Source organism: Microcebus murinus, chromosome 15 (assembly GCF_040939455.1).
Source record: "Microcebus murinus isolate Inina chromosome 15, M.murinus_Inina_mat1.0, whole genome shotgun sequence".
Lineage (NCBI taxonomy): Eukaryota > Metazoa > Chordata > Mammalia > Primates > Cheirogaleidae > Microcebus > Microcebus murinus.
Window position 1 is genome coordinate 74,563,703 of NC_134118.1, and position 26,548 is coordinate 74,590,250.

Sequence of the window (26,548 nt, forward strand, 5' to 3'; positions counted from 1 at the left end):
AGGCCTTCCCAGATCACCCTCCACAAAAATAGGGTGCACCTGCGCACATACCTTCACTTTTTCTCCATTAGAAAAATTTTGGCCAGGCGAGGTGGCTCACGCTTGTAATCCTAGCACTCTGGGAAGCTGAGGTGGGTGGATTGTTTGAGCTCAGGAGTTGGAGACTAGCCTTAGCAAGTGCGAGACCCTGTCTCTACTAAAAATAGAAAGAAATTGGCCAACCAAAAATATATAGAAAAAAAATTATCAGCTGGGCATGGCGGTGCATGCCTGTAGTCCCAGTTACTCGGGAGGCTGAGGCAGGATTGCTTGAGCCCAGGAGCGTGAGGTTGCTGTGAGCTAGGCTGACGCCACAGCACTCTAGCCCGGGCAACAAAGTGAGACTCTGTCTCAAAAAAAAAAAGAAAAAAATTCTAGTAGAAAGATTTTTGCCTGATTTTGTATGCTAATAATGATAGGAATAATTAAAGAAAATTGCTGAATTAATCCATATTTATCACCATCTGGTATTTGTTCCTTTTCCTACTGGAATGCAAACTTCAAGAAAACAGTATAGTGCCTGGCACAGACTAAGTGTTCAGTACACATTCAGTGAATGAATGAATGATAAAGGATCATTCTGGACTTGAAGTGTTTTCCTTTTTACTAAAAGATTTTTTTGTTGTTGTTTTTAATTTTATTTTTCCTCTCAACCCAGCTATTCCTGACTGTGGGAAGAACCGGGAAGAAAAGGCCTAAAAGTTTAATTATTAGAAGACTATTAAAATATTATTAAAATGTTACTTACCACTCCCTTTAGGCAGTTCTACTAGCAAATATCCAAGATAATTATAAAAAATGTAAATTTGACCTGTTTTCATGCAAATACAATAAACTTTTCTTTTAAAAAGTCACCTTTTTGAAAGCAAACTGAAAGGAGATCCGTTTCTTGCAGACCTGCAACTTCTACTGACAAATGGGGCTCTGCACTATTGCTAGCTACACGCACATCCTGCCATTCAACCCAGCGTTGACTCTTCTGCTGCTCCTTGCTCGCAAAGTACAGACACGGCCTGTAACCTGAGAGAAGCGTCATCATTATCATCTTTTTGAGGGTCCACATGCTAAGCATATTGGCCTACACTGCACAGGGCAGCAGTACAGAGCAGGACTGTTACAGATGTAATTAAAGGCCAAACCACACATTGTCATATAGATTTTAATAGGCTTCTGATTAACTCATCACAGTAATCATTTTTACTGTAATGATATGCAGCTTTACTACACTAGTATAAATAAAAACAGATAAATACAGCTCTAGGCAACATCACAGATTAACAAACTAAGCATTCTTCATGAACCAAAACTGAAAACAATTATTAATAAGGAAGAGATGCTGACACCCTTGCCCATTCTCATCATACCTTCTCAAAAAGGGTACTCCAATAAGGCGCTACTTATATTGGTCAATTAATTTGCCAATTAGCCAGGCACAACAATTTCATGGTCCCCACTATTTCATCGTTTGTTCAAGAAGACACACCTCAATGTATCAAAAGGAAAAATGGGACAGATAGTAACACCAAAGAAAACCACTGAATGCATTAAAAATCCGGCACTTGTCCTGTATTTCAGCAGTAAGACACACCAGGGACAGAAATGTACCAAAGAAGAAAATTAATGCTTTATTGTCCACCCTGAAATGTTAGTCTTTGAAGCAGGATGGGCAGTGAAAGTAGGACCTGAACTCAAAACAGGGGAACGTGGAAAATAAAATCCATGTGAAGTTTAATGTAAGAATGGTTTCTCCTTTGAAGGCTCATAAGTCATGACAAGCACCTAAGTTATCCATAGCCATGCTGAGAGTTCACAGTCTAGCAGGGCTCCACATGGCAGACACACTTAGGACAAGCTTGACGTACACGGAACCATCATTTGGAAATGACTCCACTCTGGATGCCAAAAGAACTTTGAAGAGGCTATAAAGAGGGAAATAATGAGGACAAAATACTGATTTAGGCAGATAGCACAGCTAAGACTGTTTCACGGAATTCCTAACATTTTGCTCAACTTTCCATCATCACTCTTATATGGCTTCATGATCTTATAAGTCTTTAGGATCTTATGGATTTTATATGATATTATAGGCATATTATTATTAAGAACTAGGAAGTGAAGAATCACTTCCAAAATGTAAAAATGGCTCATTGCCAGTTGTGTTTTAGAAAATGTCTGTCTGCAAAAATTTGTTTTCCTTTCAAAGATGTATAATCACAGAATATTTAGGCCAGTTCTTTGAGTAAACTGCCTTTGCCAGTTGAGAATTAAGACCATGATTAAAACAGACATTTCCAAAAACAAAAATCCCAAACATATTCTAGTGCATTTTAACTCATCCTGCAAAAATGTGCACTGCTGATACATAAACCATCATCTACTTCTCATAAGGATGCAACCTACCCAAAGAGTCAAAGGTTATGTGCAGATTAAAATTTTAACTCCCTTTGCGATTTTATTGTTTTCATTTTTTGTTTGATATTTTAAAAAAGGCTAACACTATATAACTTTAGGTTGTAATCTGCAAAGTAATTTGTAGTGTTTCATCTTTCTAGGTAATAGGTTGGAAGACAATCCAGGAGATGGCAGTGAAAGATCAGAAAAAGGTTGATGCACACATGGATCACTGAGAAATAAACAAAGCCTGTTTTTAAACCCGTTCCCACTGTAAACTTTGTTCGTATCTCCATATTTGTAAGTCTCAATTAGTCTATAAATATCACATTAAAAAGGTAAAATTATTTAAGTGCGATATTAACTGATCTGTATTTTATAAATTTTAATCCATAAAAATATAAATAAGAATGGTAAATTTTTAAGAAAAGAAATATACATTTAGTGCAAGTTATGAATTACATTTCTTCTTCAGTGTCAGCAGTAGATATACCTTGAGGAAAGAAAAGAATGACTGATTCTAATTTCAAGGAAAAAAAAATTCCAGTGTTGTAACATGCAATTAATATCAGACACAGCTAAACGATGCTTCCTTCTCTTCACTGTCGAGGCAGCAGCGCGTTAATTATGCTGAACAGCACTTGTAGACATCATGGAAGTTTTAGAAATAGAAAATTTGCATAAGACCAGGTCACATTATCCATAAAGTCTGAGAGAAAAAGAACCTGCTTATCCTTTAAAATCGAGTTTCATTGTTTGATTCTGAATCACGCGGCACACAAGCTGAGAGACTTCGTTAGTGCTTCATCCGAGATGTTGTCACCTGTCTGACCAGCCTTTGTCGTGGTACATGTGCACTGCTCCAAGCGTTTAGTGATGGTGCAAACTACGTGGTTAATGGCACAAGAAACACTCCCTTCTTGTGAGGAGACCTCAGTAAAATCACAGCACATCTCAATATGAGAAAGGACTGTTCAAACGGGTACACCAATTTAAAGAGGCTTCGTTACAGAGAGACAGAGAGAGAGAGAGAGAGAGAAAGGCTCTTCTGGAATGTAGAAAGGTAATGCTCAACAATACAATTCATGAATTAAACAGAACAGTTCTGATAAAAAAGGGCAAGACCTTGCAGTTTTATAGATGGCTCAATTCAAAGGAATCCCTCCAGAAACAGGGACCGGTGACGCGTCGTTGCCATGCTGGAGTCACAGGCCCGGTGCTCCGGGACGAGGACTCCGGCGTCCTCCCTTCTGAGGCGCAGCCCGCAGTCCCCGCACATCCTCCAGGAGCCACCGATTTGCTGCTCTTGGTCAGATGGGAAACACCTCACTTCTTTCCTTCTCTCTCTCCTTGCCCTCCCCAGACTCCTCCATGCCACCAGCATTATTTGCAAACCAAGTTGCAAATGCCCAGCTTTTATATTTCCTTTTTTTTTTTTTTTTTTGTTAAGGAGAAAAAAAGTGGACGACTTCCTCAGGTTAAAGAGTTGTGCTATTCAACAAACGAACTTCCTCTTCCGTTTCTTCTCTCTCCTCGTCTATGGGATTCAGTTGAACATTATTGAAGCGGGGTCTTGGTTTGCCGTCTGGGCCATATGACGGAGGATATCTTTTTTTGTTATAATGCCAAGGAGGCGCCTGGAAGGGACAAACAGAAGACTGCTATTAAAATAAAAGGGGCGGGGAGGGAAGAGACGCTAAGTCTACAGCTAAGTCCTTTTTGTTGACAGAAATAGAGCAAAGCAAGCAGCCTGATTTTGTATTTTCAAAATGTATTTTATTGGTAAAGGTAATAAAATTATCCAGCAATCATCCTCGATATCAAAAGTATCATGGTCACTAATAGTATGACGGCCTTTCCACGGGGACTCTGAGGACTGCACGCCCCATCGAGGCAGAGCTGTTTGGATTAATGTATGCCAACAAAAAAGTAACAAAAAATGGGAAAAGGTATGAACAGGAAATGAGGCTGATTCCATTTGAGAAGGAAAATTCATTCCCATCATATCAAGAAAGCAGTAAAATGTCTGATGACCAAATCCCCTCAACACTTCACTTCTTGTTTAACCAAAATTAACCAATTTTTAAAAGATAATTTAAGGATTGCCCATGTGTATGCAGAATCTTCATGAAAGCACATACAGTTGAAATAAAATGCATATAAAATGGTCAACACAGAACTTCAATCCCAAACTTCAGAACCCCAAGAATAAATCTATAAGACAACCCGTTTCTAGTACACTTATCAATGTTTTCCTATTTTGATTTTGGCCAAAAAAGTTAAGATACAGTGCTTTTATGAAAGTCTTAGTTGTTAATGCTTACATTAAAAGACAGGTGAAAAATCAAGAAGCAGTCCTAAAAGATTACAGGTGAAGCAGAAAGCAGAATGAATGAGTAGCTACTATATTATTCTGGTTAGTAGTTTTTAAAAAAAGGATGCATGAAACACTTGTGAAATATTAGCATACAACAGGAATACACAATTAGTTGTGTACTTAAGCGAACTGGCACAGGTTTCGTATAGGTATGACAATTGCAGGGCAAAATAATTTTAGGCATCAATTGCTAAAGCCAGACAATTTTTATGTTATTCAGTAGATAATTCAAAATTTATCTGTAATCATGAAATCACTAGGACATGAAGCCAGTTAAAACCAATGCATTTGACCCCAAATCTGCTTATAGCATTCTAGAAACATGATACAAAAGGGGCACACACATAATCTAGGTACAATTCACTAATGAAATGGCAGGACACACATTGTGACTTTGAAGATATGGAGGGTATAGCAGAAAAAGAATGTCATGATCACGAATATAGACACATTACACTCTAGTGTGCCCATTAAAAAATCCATTTAACTGTCAGCAATTCTAATCACTAAGCTCAGTTTAAATCATTTTAGGAGCTTAGATTTACAATAAGACTACCACAAGATTAGGGAACATAAAAGAGAAAAACAAAAAAATGGGCTTGGGGTGATAGGGCAGACATTTTTAACCAGTCAGAAGTCTTCTGAGACCAGTGTATATCCACTAAGGTGGACTGATTTGTCATGTTCACTTTAAGAATGTTCAGTAATATTTACTCATTCAACTACCAAACTGTTCACAGTTCTTAAATTGTAACTAATGATTTTCATGAGAGGTGTTAACTTTTGCTTACTTTCTATGAATGGAATTTTACACATTATCTAATTTATCTTACAGACATAATGTATCGGATACAAATGTAATTGGCAGCATAGCAGGATATTTTTGTTCAGCAGATATCTGGGCAAGAGAACTGAACAGTTCACAAGTTTCATGCTTCCTGACTTCTAAGGTGTCTAATGAGGAGATCTGATATATCTAATCACCAAGGGTTCGACGTGCTGCTTTAGTTGCTCGAGATGCTCTAATATGTTCTTCTTTGTGATGATCCCCAAGACAATCCTGCAACAGATTATTATGCTAATAACTGTGTGAGAAATTAAATTAAAAGCGGTTCCAATCATAATGATAAAGAATGAGAAAACAAAACAAAAACATGAATGACAAGAATGCTTCTCATGAACTTTAGAAAAATAAAAACAAAAATGATTTAAAATTCTAGACTCCTTTTGCATAAACTCTACTGACTTTCAAAAGTGATACAATACTATTTGTCAATACTAGTGGGTTATTTTTCTTTTTAAGTTAAAAATCAAAATTATGAAAGTTTGGAATGAAGATGACTACAAAGCAAAGTACAAAAGAAACTTAATATTGATACACAGCTATAAACCTCTGACAGGTAGAGCTCCGTTTTCAGTGTTCTTTCACAGAAGAAAATATTTTTCCAATTTCTACAATGTCACAACACAACAGCTGTCATTTGGATTTGCCTCAGCAGTGAAAGGATGGGGGAAAGCTTAGCCTTATTGTCTGTGAGAAGACTTAAGAAATCTCTTGGATTTTCCTATTATTTCAAATTCAAATTAAAACTAAATAAATAGTGCTGACCAACAGAAACACTCCCTAATTGTCAGGAACTGTGAATGCCACTTCTTAAAATAAGCTAATAAAACCTATTTATGATTAGGGATCAAAAGGACTTTTACTTTATGCTTTTTTCCCCCCAAATAATAATTATTTCTAAGTTAACATGTCATCATTATCACATCAAGCAAAACGATGGATACAAATTCTCCTAATGAGGACACTTAAAACTAATTAGACTGCTTTTAATTATTAAGACAAAATTCTGGTTACAGAGTTTATAATGGAAATTAATGAATTCAACTGCAGTATGTGGCATATAAACAGTAAAAGACAAAAACCTTGAAAAAGAGTTAATCTTTAAATTCTGAAAGCCTATCCAAAATGCCCTTCTGGGTCATTGCACATTTCCTGATGATCTGGTTCAGTCAACTTTCCTGTTAAGCTGCCTTTGAACATTCTGGCTTCTTGAAGAATGTCACCCGGGGACTTCAAAGCAGTCTGGTCCTACAGAGATGTCCATTATAAAATTGTTACTCAGTATGACAGCTGGGGTGGGGGTGGGGCAAGGAGGGTAGAGAAGAGGAAAGGCAGAAATTGGTTCTTTGCTCATGTTTTCTCACTATTTTTTTAAAAAAAATATTGTACTGATCCTTAAGAATAAAGGTAAATTGAAAAGTTCTCAGAGCATGGGGGCAACTTCCTCTAAAAAAGCTCAGAAACTGTATAAAATGAGCATTCAATCACTCATTAAATGTTCTTCACTGACTAAATTTTTCAGGGTTTTTTTTTTTTTTAAGCCATTGATTCATTTGATTTTATGGTTGGAGTCAGGAAATGTGAAAACCCTGGCAATTAATTAAATACTGTAACACCAGTTTAATTCTAACTCATGCTTTTCTGTCCAATTATACAGAATGATTAAGCTCAGTTAGTATCACTGATATTAGTAAATATGCCAAGGTACAGGTGAGGAAAGTTACAAATTTATAAGGAATAAGTGGCAAATTTAGAGAGTTACAAAGTAATCGCCCATAAAAGACAGAAACACACATAGTTCTTCTGTTTAGTTATTGGGGAATAGTGATTTGAGAATAAAAAGGCCAGGGGTTCAGTGCTGCTTTACTAATTTTAGGGAGTAGAAGGAAAATCAATGTAAAATGTGACTCATATAAAGAGTTATTTGCTGTTTCCTTTTGAGCTAATAAGTAATGATGTGTTAACAGAACATAACTCAGCATTTCTCAAAGTATGATCTAAGAGACACCAGCCCAGGAGTTCTTCTCCCCTCCCCCCACCAAAAAATGGTTACATTTTCAAATTAGTTTAGAAAACTGTGTTTCCCATTACCCCCTATCTGGGAATTAAAGAATATCAATATTTTAAAAGTTCAGAGAAGTTCCACAGTAAAGAACCTCAATTGTATTTATTTCAACACTTTCCAAATTTATACAGTCATAAGATGTTTTTTTGAGTAACTCCTATTAACATCCCACTAGTCCCACGAAGATTAAAAGAGACATTCTGCTAAGTTAAAATATAAAATGCGTAGAATCAGTAACTAATTGACATCTTTATAATTTACATACTCATTTTCCCCCATCTGCATTCTGTTTTTTCTCCTTGCATCTAAGGTTCTAGATTTGCTGAGTCTCTTCTCCCAGATGACTATTATTCAGCTCTAAGACCCAGTATAAACTATAAGGCGTTGATAGCTACCTAGAACTTCATACTCTCCACTAAAACCCGCAAGACATGATTTCTTCCTGTGTTTTAAATCATTTAACTGTAGGTGGAAATAAAACACCCTCCTTCCTTACATACTCCAAAAGTCCCAAGGGCCACCTCCCAAATGATCTCTTTTCTTCCCACATATATATCAATTGATTTTCCTTGATGAACAGAAATAAGGAAAATATGATCATGGCAATTAAACATATTCCCTTAGGAAAAAGCCCCCTCCCCCCCTTCCATACAAACAGGCAACATCAGATAAAATTTTAATTAGCTATCCTCCCTTCTCTCTGCCCACTTTGTTATTTTTATACTTTCTTTCAAACATTTTCTTTTCTGATATCTATGCTGCCAAAAACCTGGGAATTAATTAGTGAACTGAAATAGGAAAACCCATATAGCAGCTCTGTGATCACAGTTACTCATAATTTAGAGAACAACATTTATATTTGTTAGTACATAAAAGAACAAACCATGCCAGGCACAGAGAACAACCTGAAGCAAATAACAGTTTGTAACAACTCAGCTTAGGTTCCAACTGAGCCACTTAACAATTAAAAGGGCCCAAGGGCAGCAACGCTGTTGAAAAGTCACCCCATTTAACGAATACTTACTAAGTTTTTAAAATGAAGTTTGGTACCAATATTTTAAAAATTAAACAATATTAAACAAAAGAAAATAGCAACAGTAATATTTCATTATATACATCTCTTCTCCAATCAGAATCTGTGATATTTAATAATTCTAAACTCCTTGCTCTTAATTAAGAGCTTTATCCCTTTAATGGTTTCTTATTTCAAAAAGTACTTTTTAATTGGTTAGCACGGTGAAAAACACTAAACATGGACCTAATTTTCTAGCTTTATATTTTTATTTGTAATCCAATCCAATCTAATATATTGGCCCAAAAATATTTTAGTAGTTTAAGAAATCACAAAGAAAGAGGGTTTTTTTTTTTCTATCAGCTAATTACAGTGTAAAACAGCAAGAGATTGGGTTTTAAATTTGCAAGTGTTTGATTCTCAGATCCATGTGATTCGCCACATCATTTTCGGCAAATTATTAAACCTTTTTGAGCTTCAGTTACTGTATCTGTAAAGTAGGGGTACCACTCCCTATTTTGCAGAGTTCCTGCAAAGTTAGATGAGAAAAACATAAAGGTGTTTCCTTCTTTCTTGTTCTTTTTTCCTCCTTTCTTTAGACAGGGGTCATGTAATCTGTCACCCATGATATTTTGTACAAAATGTTAAAAAGAAAAAACCCCTGCTGTGATTCTGAATGCATTCAGCATTTAGTCCAGGGCTAGCCAGCATGCAGTGTGTGCATAATCCAAACCCTCTGCTTCTCCTTCCTTGCCTTTCAGTTACCTGCCTTCAGAGAAAGCAGTTCTTAGGAATCTCAGTAAGGAACAGTAAAATGACGGCAATAGAGGGGCCTGAAGACAGGGTGGGCGGGGAAAGAGCAACAGAGCCCAGGGCGAGGGAGAGAGGAGAGCCGGCCAGGCAGCAGGAGCGTGCCTGCTGCGGCGTCCTGCGCGCCCCACGACCCTTCTACGTGTGGCTTTCCTTTATCCCTGTCGTGGAGAGACGCTGGCAGCTGATGTGTAAAAGAAGAAAAGTAAACTATGAGCGTATACATTTAAATGCCTGGGTGTTTATCGGTCGCCAGCGGTTTATGTAAGAGATTTGTGGAGAAGGTAGACAAGAGGAAACAAAGCATTTGTGAAAGGAGGCTTTAAGCTAATTTACAAATTTAATTATATGTTCTTCCTTCATTACATGATAAATCGAATGCTGGCTGAAAGAGTAAATAGCAAAATATCTAGAAAGTTATTACTGTACTAGAAATTTATGTGCTAAAAATGAAATGTTTACAAAAAGAAAACTGGGTTTTGCACTGCTCCCCATGAGCTAGGTCCACTACTCCTCTAAGAGAGGAAATGCTCTAAGTTCAACGTGCTCTGCCTGTTGGAGATGTTTCTGCGCCTCAAATGTCACTGTGTTTTGGCAAAGAGCGGGCAGTTGATCTTTCTTATTCTTTGGTAAGTGTGAAATGTAACTGACTGGTCCTGTATCTGTAACCATACTATCGACAGGCTTTTCCACTTGCGAGCTGACTCCCACTCTCCGCTGATAACTACACAGGCTCCTCCGCTACAAAGGACCATAAACTCCGGCGAGTAAGCCGGTTTCCGTGGCACCACACTTACCCGTTGTGAGTTACAAGGCACTGCCTCAGACCCAGCTTTCGGAAAATATCTACCACGATCTCCATCGGGGTGTGGTCTGTCACCGTAAAAGGGCTCATGTCAAGAATGCTCCGGAGTTTCAACGGCCGAGGACTTTCTGCCGGAAGAGACGGGGTGTGCTGCGCAAAACACACCCGGGAACTGCCAACGATGCCTTCTTGCTTTTTCCTGGCACTTTCTGAAAAGAGATAGAAGAGACCAAAAATTTTTAATTAATAGATCTTGTTATTTTTATGGGCAACCTGTTTATTCAGAGATAAAAAGTAAATGTACCCTACGACTTTTGGTCCCTTTTCTTTTTTCTTTTTTTGATACAGAGTCTCACTCTGTTGCCTAGGCTAGAGTGAATGCCTTGGCGTCAGCCTAGCTCACAGCAACCTCACACTCCTGGGCTCAAGCAATCCTTCTGCCTCAGCCTCCCGAGTAGCTGAGACTACAGCCATGCGCCACCATGCCCGGCTAATTTTTTCTATATATATTAGTTGACCAATTAATTTCTTTGTATTTATAGTAGAGACAGGGTCTCACTCTTGGTCACGCTGGTTTCAAACTCCTGACCTCGAGCAATCCGCCCACCTCGGACTCCCTGAGTGCTAGGATTACAGGTGTGAGCCACCGCGCCCGGCCTGGTCCCTTTACTTTCTATTGTCTCCTTAACCAAGCAAGGCATCAAATGAAAAGCTATTTAGCAATTTCTTATATTTAATTGAATTAGAATCCACCAAAAACAAATCACCTTCATGTAAATAAAATGGTTTCTGGTATAATTATACCATTTCACAATTTGCTTTACTGGGGCTGAAACTGTTTTCTAATATTGGAGGCACGTTTGGAATATGGGATTTTAAGACTTGAACCAATTATGAGCAGTTTATTAAGGGACCCATCACCGAATGAAGCCTGCCTATGCTGAAGGTCACTTCACCAGAGGTGGGACTGAGAGAGTTTCACCCTTGCTTTGACCATGCTGCATGCTCCGTCCCTGTGAATCAGCTGGTTTTCTTTTCTGATGTTAAAGTCTAATCTTCTAGATGAGTCACAAGCATTACAGAGGGGTTGAGACCACAATTATGCGTGTAATGCACACAGCCGGATCTTTCGGGCTGTTTCATCTGTAAAGGCTCTGCTGATTTCTCCTTATCCAGTGTGCCCTGCTTCAGGAGCATCTGTCCTGTTTGTTGCCTCCTTCCCCTCCCACCACATTAAAGCCAGGCGAGAGGTAGCAGCTTGGAGAAAAGGTCGGAGACCACAGGACAAAGAGGGAAACCCGGAAATGGGAGAATTTGAAAACAAAATGGTCATTAGCTTTATGTTTCTGAGTTAGTATTATTCAAAGTGTGTACAAATAGGTATTTGAGTATGTACAAATAGGTATTTCAGTGTGTACAAATAGGTATTTGTTATAGTAAAAATGTTTTGAGCATGAATTTGGCTACAAAAATACCTAAGCCAAAATATAAGCGTCAGTCCTAAATTGAGAAGCAGTCATTACTGTAAACATTGCACTGCTCTTAATTCCTTTTGACTGCTATAGCCTTCTTAACTGTGTTGTAACACATTAGAGTAGAAAAGCACTGAAGCAATGTGCTAACAGCCAGTACTTACTAGAGCACCTTAAAAGCATAACCATGGATGGCATGGAAAAGAAGAAAGTCCATTAGCAACTGACATGAATGGTTTTTGAAAAACGCCCATTAAGTTGGTTTTAGCTCATAAGAAGAGTCTGACAACTGAATGGCGCAGTGTAAATACTATGAGATGTACGGTTAATGGGTTCACAAAATGAAAAGTGTAAAAGTGTACAGTTTTTGTATGCAAGTGAAGTTAGGTAGTTATCACAAATATACAGTCAAATTCAGAATACTCTAATACTGTAAGGGTGTGTGTGTTAATCACTTTTACTCTAGCATAGGTTAAAAGACAAAAGTATTAAAAATAATTATAGCAGGCCTAGTGGGATGGTGCTTGCCTACAGTCCCAGCTATTCTGGAGGCTTAGGCAGGAGGACTGCTTTAGTCCAGGAGTTTGAGGCTGCAGTGAGCTATGATCACATCACTGTACTCCAGCCTGGTGACAGAGTGAGACCTCAGTTCTTAGATAAACAGATAACTAAAATAATTCGTTAATAGATATAAAAAATAAAAAGATGCGAAGTATGATACAAAATAATTATCAATCTTAAACACCCATAAAATAAGAAATATCATGCCATCAATGAAAATATACTGATTGTTTAAACAAACATTTAATGATAAAACACTAATTTTAGAAAAAAAATTTTAAAAACGAACTCATTTATTTATTGGAATGTTCCTTTTACAAACAAGTTACCAGAAGTGAACATTCAGCCTCTTTGACTTCGCAAATTTAAGAATACCATTTTTATTCTTTCAATTTATTCAAAAATTGCCAAGGAGAGATTTTAAGTGTTCTTGCCACAAAAAGTAAGTATGTTACAAAGCAAAATTCTACAAAAAAAATAAAAAAAATAAAAAAAGTAAGTATGTAAGGTGATGAGTATGTTAATTAGCTTGATTTAATCATTCTACAATGTATATAAGTCAGAACGTCACTATATAATTTTTTGTCAATTAAAAATAATAACATTTTTGAATGGGTATCATTTTTATAATACAGGGATTATTTTAAGAAGCATCATTTATTGAACATTTACTAAACTGCCAGGATATCTGCTAGGTTGTTTAATTTTTTAAAATATTTTTGATGCCATTCATTCAAGAGCCTTTGAAGCAGAGAATATCACAGTTTTCATTTTCTGATATGGACTCAGAAATTATTTTTAGAAGTCCCAGCATTCCTATATTAATGACCCTAAATAAATTGAGACTTCTTATTTAGATTTAATATTCTATAAAATTCTGATTTAGTATCAAACAGGGGAATTTATCTAATTTAGTATATTTCAATGATCTGATTTGTGAGATATCATGGAAAATTTTTTGTTCTTCAATGAAGTATTATATATATCAAGTATACATAGTATAACTTTATTTTTTACATATATATATGTATGTGTATATATATTCAAAACATAGTGTACAGGTCTGTTTTTCCTGATCAAAAAGTTAAAACCTTTATCAGTGAATCTAGCTATAATGTGGCATGAAAAAAAGAAAAGAATTTAAAATATTAAAAAAAAAAAAAGTTAAAACCTTACAAAAATATATGTGGGTAAACATTTAAGCTGTGTTCAGAAAGGAACATGACTAACATTTCTGATGACATGGCCTGACATCTCACACAGCCATAGTACTCCTATTCTCTAAAACCAATGTTATCACTTATCTCAATATTCTACCTCTTAAGGCAGTGACAAAACTTTAAAAACTATATCCATAGGATTAGTGGGATAATGAATATTAATAATTCTTAATTTCAGTACTTTTTTCTTTTTCTATTACAGAAAACTATAATATCTAGTTTGAAGTGTTTCTGCTCAAATGCCAGGTTGAAAGTGTATCGGGGTAAAGAGGAGCCAGATTGTGTTGAAAAGGAGTAAAAGTCTCACTGGCCTTCCTCATCGATGCCACAGGACTAACAAATTTTGGAGGAACACAACCGGTTCCTCTGCAGAAAAAATTTAGTTCATCTCCAAGAAATAATACAGTATGGCTAATACCTCTAACCTATATTTTCAGGAACAATGGTTTAAAATACGACAGGACTGATATACTTTTCAACCTGGCATTTGACCACAAACAAAATCTCAATGATTTTTTTTCACTTCAAACTAAATATTATAAATTAATATTGTAAACCTAACACCCGCAAAACTTTGTTAATCTAATGTTAAAGAGATTGATGAAGACGGGATTTTTAATAATTTGTATTCAAATCAGGCAACTTTATTAAATACAGGAATACATTTGGCTAAGGCCTTATATTACATGCTATTATGAATAACCAGCATCAACAAGGCTTGCGGAAAGAGAACCTGACTCTAACCTCTGTTAACAATGTCAAATGAAAACATAAAGCTATATTTAGCAGAAAACCAAATCCATTGAAGCTTAAATTCCTTTTCCAGAGAACATAAGACTTTAAAGAGACACAAACTAATATCCCTTGCCCTTGCAAAGCCAACCAATTAAATTCTATTGCTTTCCTTTCTTCTAGAAATCTATCTCGCGCGCGCATGTCTGTGTGTGTGTGTGTGTGTGTGTGTGTGTGTGTGTGTGTATTTTAGTATTTTAAAAAGGTACCTATTGCAATTGTCAGGTCTCTTCTGAGGGCAAATCCCACTAATCTCTGAGATTCTTTTGACATTATGACAGGAAATCCATTGTAGCTGGTTTCATTAATCATGTTCTCTATATCATCCACTGTCATATTGTCCTGTGTCAGGACAGCTAAGGGAGGATCGTTCCTTCGCGGTCTCATGACATCAGCAGCCAGGGTTGTATGAGTGAATTCTTCTTTCGCATCCAAGAAAGGGTATCCATTTAATCGGATGTGCGCTTCATAAATGCCTTCCCTACCGAAGGCATCTCCAACCCATTTACTGGTCATCACAGCAGCCATAAGGGGAACGATATATTCCAAGCCTCCTGTGAGCTCAAAAACAATAACCACCAGGGAGACGGTCATCCTTGTCACACCACCTGAAACAATAAGCACACGGGTCAGGAAAGGCAGGATCCTCATCGTTACGTGTTACCAGAATTTTTGCATTAGGCAGTTGAAAGCAAAACTGTAAACAGAACCTAGAGAAAAGCATCATCATCAAAAATCACTACTCCTCTCTTTGGATAATAATTACTACTTTTAAAAAGATCTAGAGAAGCACCAATTCTTCTTTGTTTATGACAAAGAAGACTATTAAAATATTTTAATAGAATATTTTATTTTATTTTAAATTTAAAAAATTAAAATATTTTAAAAATATTTTAAAACCTATTTACTTCATATAAAACTCGATTGAAACAGTTTTGTCATTTTGGTTTATTGCTGTAGCAAAGACATAATCTCACCCTTATAATACCTTATTTACTAATTCTATTAGTGAATTAGTAATTCTAAATTACATTAATTTCCAAGTTGGTGAAGCATACCATGGTTATCTTGTTTGCTACTAATTTACAAATTAAATCCATATGTGAGTAAAATATTAATTTAATAAATTTCTCTCAATGTTTTCAAAATGAGTAAAATATTTTGATGTCTTCTGATTTATATTAACAACGGAAGTAATATCCACCCAGAGAAAACTCATCATTTACCCAAATCACCATTCTCAACTATCACTCTATGGTGATGCCTCCCTAATCCACATCTTTCTACTCACTGTTGCCTTTGTTCCATGTCTCAAATTATGCATACCGTATCTCACCAATGTGTCTGTCTCATTTTTCAGCTGTAAAAAGACTTTGGATGACCCACTGTCACAAAAAATGACACAAACTCAACACCAAACTCTTCTTCTTCCCCAAAGAGATCCTCATTCCAACTTCCCTGACTCCAACACTGGGTACCATACCCTCCCAAACCACCTAGGTGTCATTCTGGGCTCATCCCTTTACTTTATTCTAACATTTAGATTGTCACCTAGTCCTGTCTAGTTTCCTCTACAAAATATCTGTCCATGAGTCCCTTACCCAGTAGTCTCACTATTACCAACCTGAAGACTTTGTTCCTTAATTTTATTTTATTTTTAATTAATTAATTTATTTATTTTTTTGAGACAGAGTCTCGCTTTGTTGCCCAGGCTAGAGTGAGTGCCGTGGCGTCAGCCTAGCTCACAGCAACCTCAAACTCCTGGGCTCAAGTGATCCTCCTGCCTCAGCCTCCCGAGTAGCTGGGACTACAGGCATGCGCCACCATGCCCGGCTAGTTTTTTTCTATATATATTAGTTGGCCACTTAATTTCTTTTCTATTTATAGTAGAGACGGGGTCTCGCTCTTGCTCAGGCTGGTTTCGAACTCCTGACCTCAAGCAATCCTCCCGCCTCGGCCTCCCAGAGTGCTAGGATTACAGGCGTGAGCCACCGCGCCCGGCCTGTTCCTTAATTTTAATGCCATCTTATCTTACCTCCTTGGCTCCAGGACCACTACCTTCAATCCACTTTATAAGCCATGCTCCCAGGTCAATCTTTCCTAAGTCCTATTTTCACCAGGCTGCTCCTTTGCTCAAAAAGAATCAACCAAGGCTCACCAGTTCATTCTGTATTAAGCTTAAACTCTTCCTTTTTGTTTTTAACCTAAGAATAGAAGGGAGAAAGAACCTACTATATATGACATATCTACTCTACACCAGGCATATCCCAGTCAGTTATTTTACCAGGCACTATGCTAACAGCTTTATGTGCATTTTATCTCATATAATCCTCAAAATAATCATAGGAGATCAACAGCTGTTATTTCCATTTTATAGATGAGAAAATTAAACATTAAAGTAGTAAAGGAACTTTGCCAAAGTCATCAAGCTAAAAATTGCATAGCCAGACTGCCACAAACCTGACCAATTCCAAATATAAATTCATCTTGACATAAATCAGGTTGTCTTTGCATAATGTTTCTCACCAATTCAACTTCATTTCCCAAAAGTACTCAAAATGTACTCTACTTACAGCCAGTTTCCTTAAAGCCCCAGAATACTAAATTTATTCCCATCCCAATTCCTCTGTCTTCACATTATAATCTTCAACAAAGTCCTCTCTTCTTTAAATTCTACTAATCCTTTAAAATAAGGCTCATGTTCCACCCTTTCCCAACTGCTTGAGCTCGTTTCTCCTCCACGTCCCTGCACTATCTAGACTCTGAGCACTGCACATGATCGTCACACATCGCTCGCTGTGCATCCTCAGTGTTGCTCTCGTCTCCCAGCTTGACTGTGGTTGAGACTGGGCCCACGTTTTATTCTTTTTGTACCACTCACTGTATCTAGCACAGTGCTAAGAAGAAAGTGGATGCTAATACTTGCTACTCTGGCAAAAATTATTCTGTCCTTCACTTTTACTTGATATCACACTTTCAAAGATCAATAATCACATAATTTCGAGTCACTGAACAAAAACAGTCAAAGTGCTAACTATTAATGTTATAAACAAAGTTTAGCTGACATTTTAAATATAAGAAGAAATAATTTTTTTTTTTTTTAAGACAGAGTCTTATTCTGTAGCCTGGGCTAGAGTGCCATGGTGTCAGCCTAGCTCACAGCAACTTCAAACTCCTGGGCTCAAATGATCCTCCTGCCTCAGCCTCCCAAGTAGCTGGAACTACAGGTGCACGCCACCATGCCTGGCTAATATTTTCTATGGGGTCTCACTCTTGCTCAGGCTGGTCTTGAACTCCTGAGCTCAAGCGATCCTCCCGCCTCGGCCTCCCAGAGTTCTAGGATTTCAGGCATGAGCCACCACGCCCAGCCAGATAACAGACTCTTAAATACTTAATGTAGGTATTTTGCTTTTCATTACAATGAGTGGCTACCTTTTTTGATTTTGCTATAAATGCACCTTAGATGGCAGAGAACTGATGAATAAATCTTTTACTAAGGCTAACAATAAATCACTGCAGAACCCAAAGTAAAACTATCCTGAAACTTTGCTATAAGGCTAATCTTAAGTACCACGTTATAGTTGTTATAGGTAAGCCAAGATCCAAGATTACAAACAGGCTAACTACCAATAAATTTTTACATTAACAAATGTTGTGGGACCAGTACTGTGTAACACCCTAATGGTACTACAGTTCGTTTCTGTTAAAACATTCCACTCTCCTGCATGTACTACTAGTCCTCTAGAAATAAGTATGTTTAAAGTAAAGCAACTTGAAACTCTACACAGGGCTTGTTTTCCAAAGAAGTATTGCTTTTTTTGAGACAGAGTCTCACTTTGTTGCCTGGGCTAGAGTGCCATGGCATCAGCCTAGCTCACAGCAACCTCAAACTCCTGGGCTCAAGCGATCCTCCTGCCTCAGCCTCCCGAGTAGCTGGGACTACAGGCATGTACCACCATGCTCGGCTAATTTTTTCTGTATATTTCTAGCTGTCCAATTAACTTCTATTTTTGGTAGAGACAGAGTCTTGCTCTTGCTCAGGCTGGTCTCGAACTCCAGAGCTCAAACAATCCACCGCCTCAGCCTCTCAAAGTGCTAGGATTATAGGCATGAGCCACCATGCCTGGCCAGAAGTACTGTTTAGAGGAGCAAAATTATAAGCCCTGCCCATATGTGTTGTAAAACTGTTTTGAAAAGTGAGGCTTGTTTGGCCAGGCGTGGTGGCTCACGCCTGTAATCCTAGCACTTTGGGAGGCCGAGGCGGGCGGATTGCTCAAGGTCAGGAGTTCAAAACCAGCCTGAGTGAGACCCCGTCTCTTAAAAAAAAAAAAAAAAAGAAAAGTGAGGCTTGTGAATAGAAATGTAGTGCCCATGTCACAATCCACTTAAAACTTGTAACAAATACAGATAAGTTAAAAAGTTAAATAAATAAATAAATAAAACATTCCTCCCTCCGTCCCGCACCCTTCCCTCTCCCACCAATCCACCCAGGAATTGAGAACGCGCTCCCACGCGCTCGTTTCTCTGACTTGAGCGCATCCATCCGCACACAAGCACGCACAGCCGCGTTACCTAAGCACGCAGCGGCCCCAACCATGGCATACAGGCCAGGTGTGATGCAGTCGGCCCCAACCTCACACCACTCCTTGAAGATGAACCAGTCGTGGTGATAGTAGGCCAGCTGCTCCACCGCGATGCCCACGATCCTTCCTGCGATCGCGCCGATGGCCATGCTGGGGATGAACAAGCCCGAAGGGACCTGTAACCAGAGCAGAACTCTTAACAGAGCAGGGATCCTCGCTTACGTGCTGAAACCTACATGCTGTGCATCTGCTTCTAACGCTTTTGATTCTTTGCACATCTTACTCATATAGCAAAATCCTAGTACAAATAAAACTATGAGCAAAATCTTGTACCTTAATTCCACGAATTCAATTATAAATTAGCAAAACCACATTCTCTAAGACAAAGAGAAAATAATTCAAGGGTTGTTTATCCTTTAGCTCAGAGGTTCTCTATTGCCATTTCCTAATAAAATTTTCATTAGTCCATGGTGAAATGAAAGGGAAAAAAGGACACTATATTAAGTATTTTTAATAAAACTGAGCTGACTAGTTTGAAGCACTGTACTTTATCCCAAGATTATGTCCTTCCTACACATTTACAAATAAGATATTAGATGCTATTTGTCTTATCTGGTACAATATAAAGTGGGCAATCTTACGGAGTGCCCAGATATTTTGAGTGACATATTGGCATACCTCACTGTATTGTGCTTCATAGAAATTGTGTTTTTCACAAATTGGAAGTTTGCAGCGACGCCGCATAGATCGTCTCTTGGTGCCATTTTTCTAATAATGTGCTCACTTTGTGTGTCTGTGTTACATTTGGGTAATTATCAAAATATTCCAAACTTTTTCATTATTATTATATCTATTATGGTGATCTGTGGTCAACGATCTCTGACATTACTATTGTAGCTGTTTTATGGCAACACAAACCATGCTCATTCAATAACAAACTTAGTAAGTGTGTGTATCGTGACTGCTCCACCCACTGGCCATTCCCACATCCTCCCTCTGTCTCCTCGGGCCTCCTTATTCCCTGAGACACAACAATATTGCAATTAGGCCAGTTAATAATTCTACAGTGGCCTCTAAATTCAACTGAAAGGGATAGTCGCATGTCTCTCACTTTAAGTCAAAAGGCAGAAATGATTAAGCTTAGTGAGGAAGGCATGTTGAAAGTCAAGACAGGCCAAAAGCTAGGTCTCTTGTGCCATGGTGTCAGTGCAAAGGAAAAGTTCTTGAAGAATATTAAAAATGCTACTCCAGTGAACACACAAATGATAAGAAAATGAAATAGCCTTATTGCTGATATGGATGGAGTTTCAGTGGTCTGGATAGAAGATCAAACCAGCCACAACATTCCCTTAAACCAAAGCCTAATCCAGAGCAAGGCCCTAACTCTCTTCAATTCTGTAAAGGCTGAGAGGGGTGAGGAAGCTGCAGAAGAAAAGTTTGAAGCCAGCAGTGGTTGGTTCATGAGGTTTAGGGAAAGAAGCCAATTCCATAACATAAAAGTCCAAGGTGAAGCAGCAAGTGCTGACATAGAAGCTACACCAAGTTATCCAGAAGATCCAGCTAACATCACTGATGAAGTTGGTTACACTAAACAGCAGATTTTCAATGTAGATGAAAATACCTTCTACTGAAAGAAGATGGCATCTAGGATTTTCATAGCTGGAGAGGAGAAGTCAGTGCCTGGCTTCAAAGCTTCAAAGGACAGGCTGACTCTCTTGTTAGAAGACTAATGCAGCTGGTGACTTTAAGATGAAGCCAGCGCTCATTTACCATTCCAAAAATCCTAGGGCCCTTAAGGATTTATGCTAAATCTACTCTGTCTATGCTCTAGAAATAGAACAACAAAGCCTGGATGACACCACCTCTGTTTAAACCATGGTTTATTGAATATTTTAAGCCCACTGTTGAGACTTACTACTCAAAAAAAAAAAAGATTCCTTTCAAAATATTGCTCATTGGCAATGCACCTGGTCTCTTAGGAGCGCTGATGGAGATGAGTGTTGCTTGCATGCCAGCTAACACAACATCCACTCAGTAGCCCATGGATCAAGGAGAAATTTGAACTTTGAAGTCTTACTGAAGAAACACATTTGGTAAGGGTATAGCTGCCATAGATAATGATTCCTCTCATAGATCTGGGCAAAGTAAGTTAAAAACTTTCTGGAAGTTTTTGCCATTCTAAATGCCATTAAGAACTTTGGTGATTCATAGGAAGAGGTCAAAATATCAACATGAATAGGAGTTTGCAAGACACTGATTCCAACCCTCATAGATGACGCTGAGGGGATCAGGCCTTCAGTGGAGGAAGTCACTGGAGATGTGGTAGAAACAGGAAGAAAACTAGAACTAGAATTAGAAGTAGAACCTTACGATGTGACTGAATTGCTGTAATGTCATGATACAACTTGAACAGATGAGGATTTGCTTCTTAAGGATGAGCAAAGAAAGTGGTTGCTTAAGGTGGAATATACACCTGGTATACACCTGACAAAGGATTTAGAATATTTCCTAAACTTAAGTTGATAAAGCAGCAGCAGGGTTTGAGAAGATTGATTCCAATTTTGAAAGAAGTCCTACTGTGGGTAAAATGCTACCAAATGCATGCTACAGAGAAATCTTTCACAAAAGGAAGAGTCATTCCACTTTAATAGCACAAGAAAAAAAAAAAGAAGAGTCAACTTCACTGCTGTCTTATTTTAAGAAACTGCCACAGCTATCCCAGCCTTCAGCAACCACCACCCTGATCAGTCAGCAGCCACCAATATTAAGGCAAGACCCCCATGAGCAAAATGATTATGACCTGCTAAAGGTTCAGATGATTGTTAGCATTTTTTATTAATCAAGTATTTTTAAATCAAGGTATGGACATTTTTAAAAAATATAATGCTATTACACACTTAACAGACTACAGTATAGTGTAAATATAACTTTTATATGCACTGAGAAACCAAGAAATTCATTGTAAAGTCCGCTTTATTGGGGTGCTTTGGAACCAAACCCACAAAATCTCCAAGGTATGCCTGTATATATGAATCAAGTAAAAAGAAAAAATATATATAGAGATCAAATTTAATGAGGTATAGGAATAGTAAACACCATAAGCAAGATCTTTTAAAAACTACTGAGAGACTAATAGCTATAAACTGTTCTGGATATGAAACAAACTGAACACAAAATAGCTATAAACTGTTCTGGATATGAAACAAACTGAACACAAAATGACAGCATGTCTGAGTCTATCAGGCTCATTAAATGCATACACAGTAGAAAGGATCAAAGCGTGTTTTGCACTCTCCTGCCAGTTATAATTCTTGAGCCAGAGCTGAGTGGAAGGCAGGACTTAACAAAGGCCTACCAATTGCCTTCAGCTTCTTGTAGTTCAACTGATGATGAGAAAGTTGCACTTTATAGAAAACCAATTTACTGTACAAAAAGGAGCTTTCACAGCTCCTTCAACTTGGTTTCCCAAGAAAAAAAACAAAACTTCAAGGCTTTTTTTATTAACTCTTGACACTCAGTGGACTAAACACAGAGGACAAGAGAAAAGAGACTTTACTACAAAAACTAACACTACTCCAATCTTACTCAAATAAAGCTGTTACTCCACATGATTTACACCTGTGAAAGAACGCTGTCAACTAGCAAATACTAATATGTGAACTATAGGGCGAATAATTTAAAGAACAAGGATCAAGTGCCATCTGCTTCTCCATATATATCACTGTTTGTCATATAAGAAAGTTGTATTTACTACAGATCACTCATCAACAAATTTTATTCTTACTTTCATAAATCCAAAAGCAGCGATGCCCCAGGGCATAAGGCCTATCTGCCTTAAATCCTTGATGGAAAAAGGCATGCATTCCTAAGCTTAGGAATTTAAATGACTCTGCAGTGTCCTTTCAAGCTAACACCCTATAGAGGTATGGCAGGCAGCATAATGGCTTTCCCAAGATGTCCATCTTTTGGGGGTTTTTTTGAGAAAAGGTCTTGTTCAGGTTACAGTGCCATGGCATCATCATAGCTCACTGTCAACTTCAAACTTCACGGCTTAAGTGATCCTTTTGCCTCAGCCTCCTGAGTAGCTGGGAGTATTATAGTTGTGCACCACCATACCCAGCTAATGTTTCTATTTTATTGTAGAGATGGGGTATTGCTATATTGCCCAGGCTGGTCTCGAACTCCTGGCCTCAAGCAATACTCCCACCTTGGCCTCCCTAAAGTGGTAGGATCACAGGTGTGAGCCACCACACCCTGCTTTATCTTAATTCTTAGAGACTGTGAATGTGCCATGTTCCAGGGCAAAGAGGAATTAATGTTGCAGATAGAATAAAAGTCGCTAATCAACTGACTATAAAACAGGAAATAATCCTGGATTATCTGGGTGGGCCAAAAGTAATCATAAGGGTTTTTAAAAGGTGGATTTCAAAAAGTGTCAGAGTGATGAGAAGAGAGAAAGACTTGCCCAGCCAATGCTGGCAAGATGGAAGGAGGAGGCTATGAGCCAAGGAATGTGGGGAGCCTCTAGAAGCCGAAAAAGGCAAAATACAGACTCTCTCCTACAGCCGCAAACACCCTATGGACATTCTGATTTTAGCCCAGTGAGACCCATTTCAGGCTTCTGACCTCCAGAACTATAAGATAATGAATTTGCATGGTTTTAAGCCACTAAGTGCGTGGTAATTTGCCATAGCAGCAATAGGAAACTAATATAAGAAGTTTTAGAACACGATCATGAATTCTCTGATACCTGTCCCACTAAGTGTATGTCCCTACCTCAATGAACAGAATAGAACAAATCCTGTTGCATGACCTCTTGGGCTAGGTTAGAAACAACCCTGTTGTTGGGACAACTGCTTTTGGAACCCTAAGCTGCAATGTAAGAAATCCAACTATCTTGAGGTCACCATGCTGGAAAAATGAGAATGAGAGAGAATGAAAGAGAGAGAGAGAGAGAGAGAGAGACCAATCAATCTCAGGAGCCCAGATGTTCTAGCCCCTACCGTCTGAATCTTCCTAGCCCAAGTGCTAGATGTTTGAATGAAGTGTCTGAGACGATCAGCCTTAGCTGTGTCTGATAACAACTGCATGAAAGACTATAAGCAAAGAATGCCCAGCTCAGCCCTTCCCAAACTGTTGACCCAGTATCAAGAGCAAAATAAGTAGTTATCTTCAGCCACTAAGTTTTGGGGTAGTTTGTTACATAGCAACAAACAACATGCTCAACAATATATCCTATGGAATTATCTTGTTCAGTACTTAAACTCAAAAGGTTTACTTTTTTCAGTCTACAGTTATGAAACAACTCTCAGATAAAAATTCCATTTGTCATTCCACACATAAATTTTAACACGCCAAGAGTACTTAAAATCACCTCACGTTAGCACTTACCTTAATACCAAAAGTGAAAACTGTCATGATGATTTTGAATATGAGTGCTAAGCATAACTGCCATATAGCCGAATACACTCCAATGCCTGCCGGACGGTCAGGAATATCATCGACAATTTTACTGGCGTTCATGTCGTTTCTGTAGTCACAAAGAGAGGAGGATTCCAGGGGACCACAGTCTGTAAAGAGCTCTTTGATCAGTTCGCTGGTGTTTAGCCTGGTGTACGGATTAGGAAAGGCTATCACAGCCGTGATGGCTGCAACAATGATGACTTCGAGAACGGGATACTTTCCAAATTTCGTGGACTTGCGTCGACGACACCAGGCAATATTTGCCCTAATGAAAAAGGCTCCCCAAAGCCCTCCAAAAACCCCTAGGAGAATAAAAGGAAACAGTTCAAAAAGGTACCAGGGTGTATGATACTCCACATAAAAAAGGACCAGGCGGCTGTTACCAAATGGATTGATGGATCTCAAAACAAATGCAGCCACTAAAGCAGCAAAAAATGATCTCCACAAAGTTTTGAGAGGAAAATAATAGCTAACCTAAAAAAGAAAAGAAAAGAAAAATTAATTTTATAAAATGTTTCTGATATATTATGACTTGAATGGTAAATATCAGATCTCTAAATTTAGCCACAACTAATTCTAAATTTTTCTGTAGTTAGAATTTTTTTACTTTATTAATTTTTTTTAGAGACAGAGCCTCTCTCTATGGAGGGCAGTGGTGTGATCATTGCTCACTGCAGACCTGAACTCCTGGGGTCAAGGGATCCTTCTGCCTCAGCCTCCTGAGTTGCTGAGATTACAGGTGTGAGCCACCACACCCAGCTATAATTTACATGTAATGAACTTTACTGTAATAAGAGAAATATTAATTTTTTTTATGTTTGGCTATCACATCATTACAAATTCACAATACCAACTGATCATCAGTGTCTAATAATTATTTAGAATACCTAGCATTGTTTTTTTTCCCAAAATGAATTTCATGTCCAATTCAATCATGGTAGTTAAAAATAAAGGTACCATACCAACTCATGTTAGCTTATAAAGATATATTTAGTTTGCCTCTTCTATATTAAAAAAAGAAGAACAGAACACAAGCTAGAAGAAAAATGTAAATTTAAAAACATTCCTTGTCACATTTTTGTGTAAACCAATAAAAAGTCTTAAACCCCACCCAATGAGAAACCAAAAAAAAAAAAATCCACTGAAGTGACTAAAATTATATCCTTAAACATCAATAACTGCAACAGAAATAATCACATAATACAAACTGTAAGAATTAATGAAAACTTTTAAAATAGAAACACAGGTGATAATTTAGCCAATAGAGTTTTAAGTGTCTTCTATTAAGCCAAATTCACATCTTCTTACTTTTAAATATGTATGTAAACAAAGTAAATTTTAAATAATTACTAATATTTATACATAAATAGATTTTAAAGATATTTTTCCCCAGGTATGGAACATATATAGCATATTACTTTTTATGTAAGAATGAGTGAAAAACAACCATATAAAAAGAAATTTGAAAACTTAAAATGAAGTCTCTGTTGTATCAGCTATAAAACTGAAATGTGTGCCAAAATATATTTTTAATGGTAGTTCTATACACTTTTAATTGATGCACTTTTCACCTACCTCCTCCAGGCTGAAAAGAACTCCTCCAATTGGTGCACCAAAAGCTACAGAAACACCTGCAGCGGAGGCAGCCGATAGCACCTAGAGAGAGGGGATGTGGCTTATTTCATAATTTCTTATAAATTGAAAAATACCAAATAAAAATTCGTCATGTTACTTGAATTTTCCAAATCCCTCTTATGAATTTAACTTGAGCATTTCCCTCCTCCCCAAGCAAAGGCAAGTATTCATGAATTCTAGAAAGTTTTTTTTCCCCTCTCCTGCTGGACAGGTCATTCATATATTCGCTATTCAGTCAAAAAATATTAGTGCCAGATGTATTAACGTGAATAGGATGTAAGGAAGCAATGAACACAGACAGCTTTTAAGATGTATGTTTGAGAAGACCAGAGGAGAGCTAACTGGAATTTGAAGGAGGAGTTTTGTTTATTTTAAAATAGGATATCATTTCTATAGATTTTAGAACTAACTGCTTCACCATTAATAATTACTCTATTCCAAATCCTAGCAAGACATCCAGGGAACTTAAAACCTGGTGA

At 37.7% G+C, this 26,548-nt stretch overlaps 2 protein-coding genes across 9 annotated transcripts in view; one reads left to right on the top strand and one right to left on the bottom strand.

Annotated features, from left to right (window-relative positions):
- HPF1 (histone PARylation factor 1) overlaps positions 1 to 2,777 on the top strand; it is a 30,596-nt gene extending 27,819 nt beyond the window's left edge. The window contains exon 9 of the mRNA XM_012770654.3: positions 2,592 to 2,777. The gene's annotated coding sequence lies outside the window, so the exon portion shown is untranslated. The remainder of the gene's footprint in view (positions 1 to 2,591) is intronic.
- The window catches only part of CLCN3 (chloride voltage-gated channel 3), an 87,194-nt gene continuing 61,827 nt past the window's right edge, over positions 1,182 to 26,548 (bottom strand). For 6 of the 8 annotated variants that reach the window (XM_012770645.3, XM_012770648.3, XM_012770643.3 and 3 more), the window contains 7 exons: positions 26,010 to 26,090; positions 24,363 to 24,908; positions 18,961 to 19,147; positions 14,598 to 14,996; positions 10,336 to 10,552; positions 5,792 to 5,867; positions 1,182 to 4,067 (listed from right to left, as the gene is read on the bottom strand). In XM_012770645.3, coding sequence (XP_012626099.1) covers positions 3,909 to 4,067; positions 5,792 to 5,867; positions 10,336 to 10,552; positions 14,598 to 14,996; positions 18,961 to 19,147; positions 24,363 to 24,908; positions 26,010 to 26,090 — 1,665 coding nt within the window. In that variant the 3' untranslated portion in view covers positions 1,182 to 3,908. The remainder of the gene's footprint in view (positions 4,068 to 5,791; positions 5,868 to 10,335; positions 10,553 to 14,597; positions 14,997 to 18,960; positions 19,148 to 24,362; positions 24,909 to 26,009; positions 26,091 to 26,548) is intronic. The other 2 variants (XM_012770652.2, XM_012770647.3) reach the window with 2 other exon arrangements.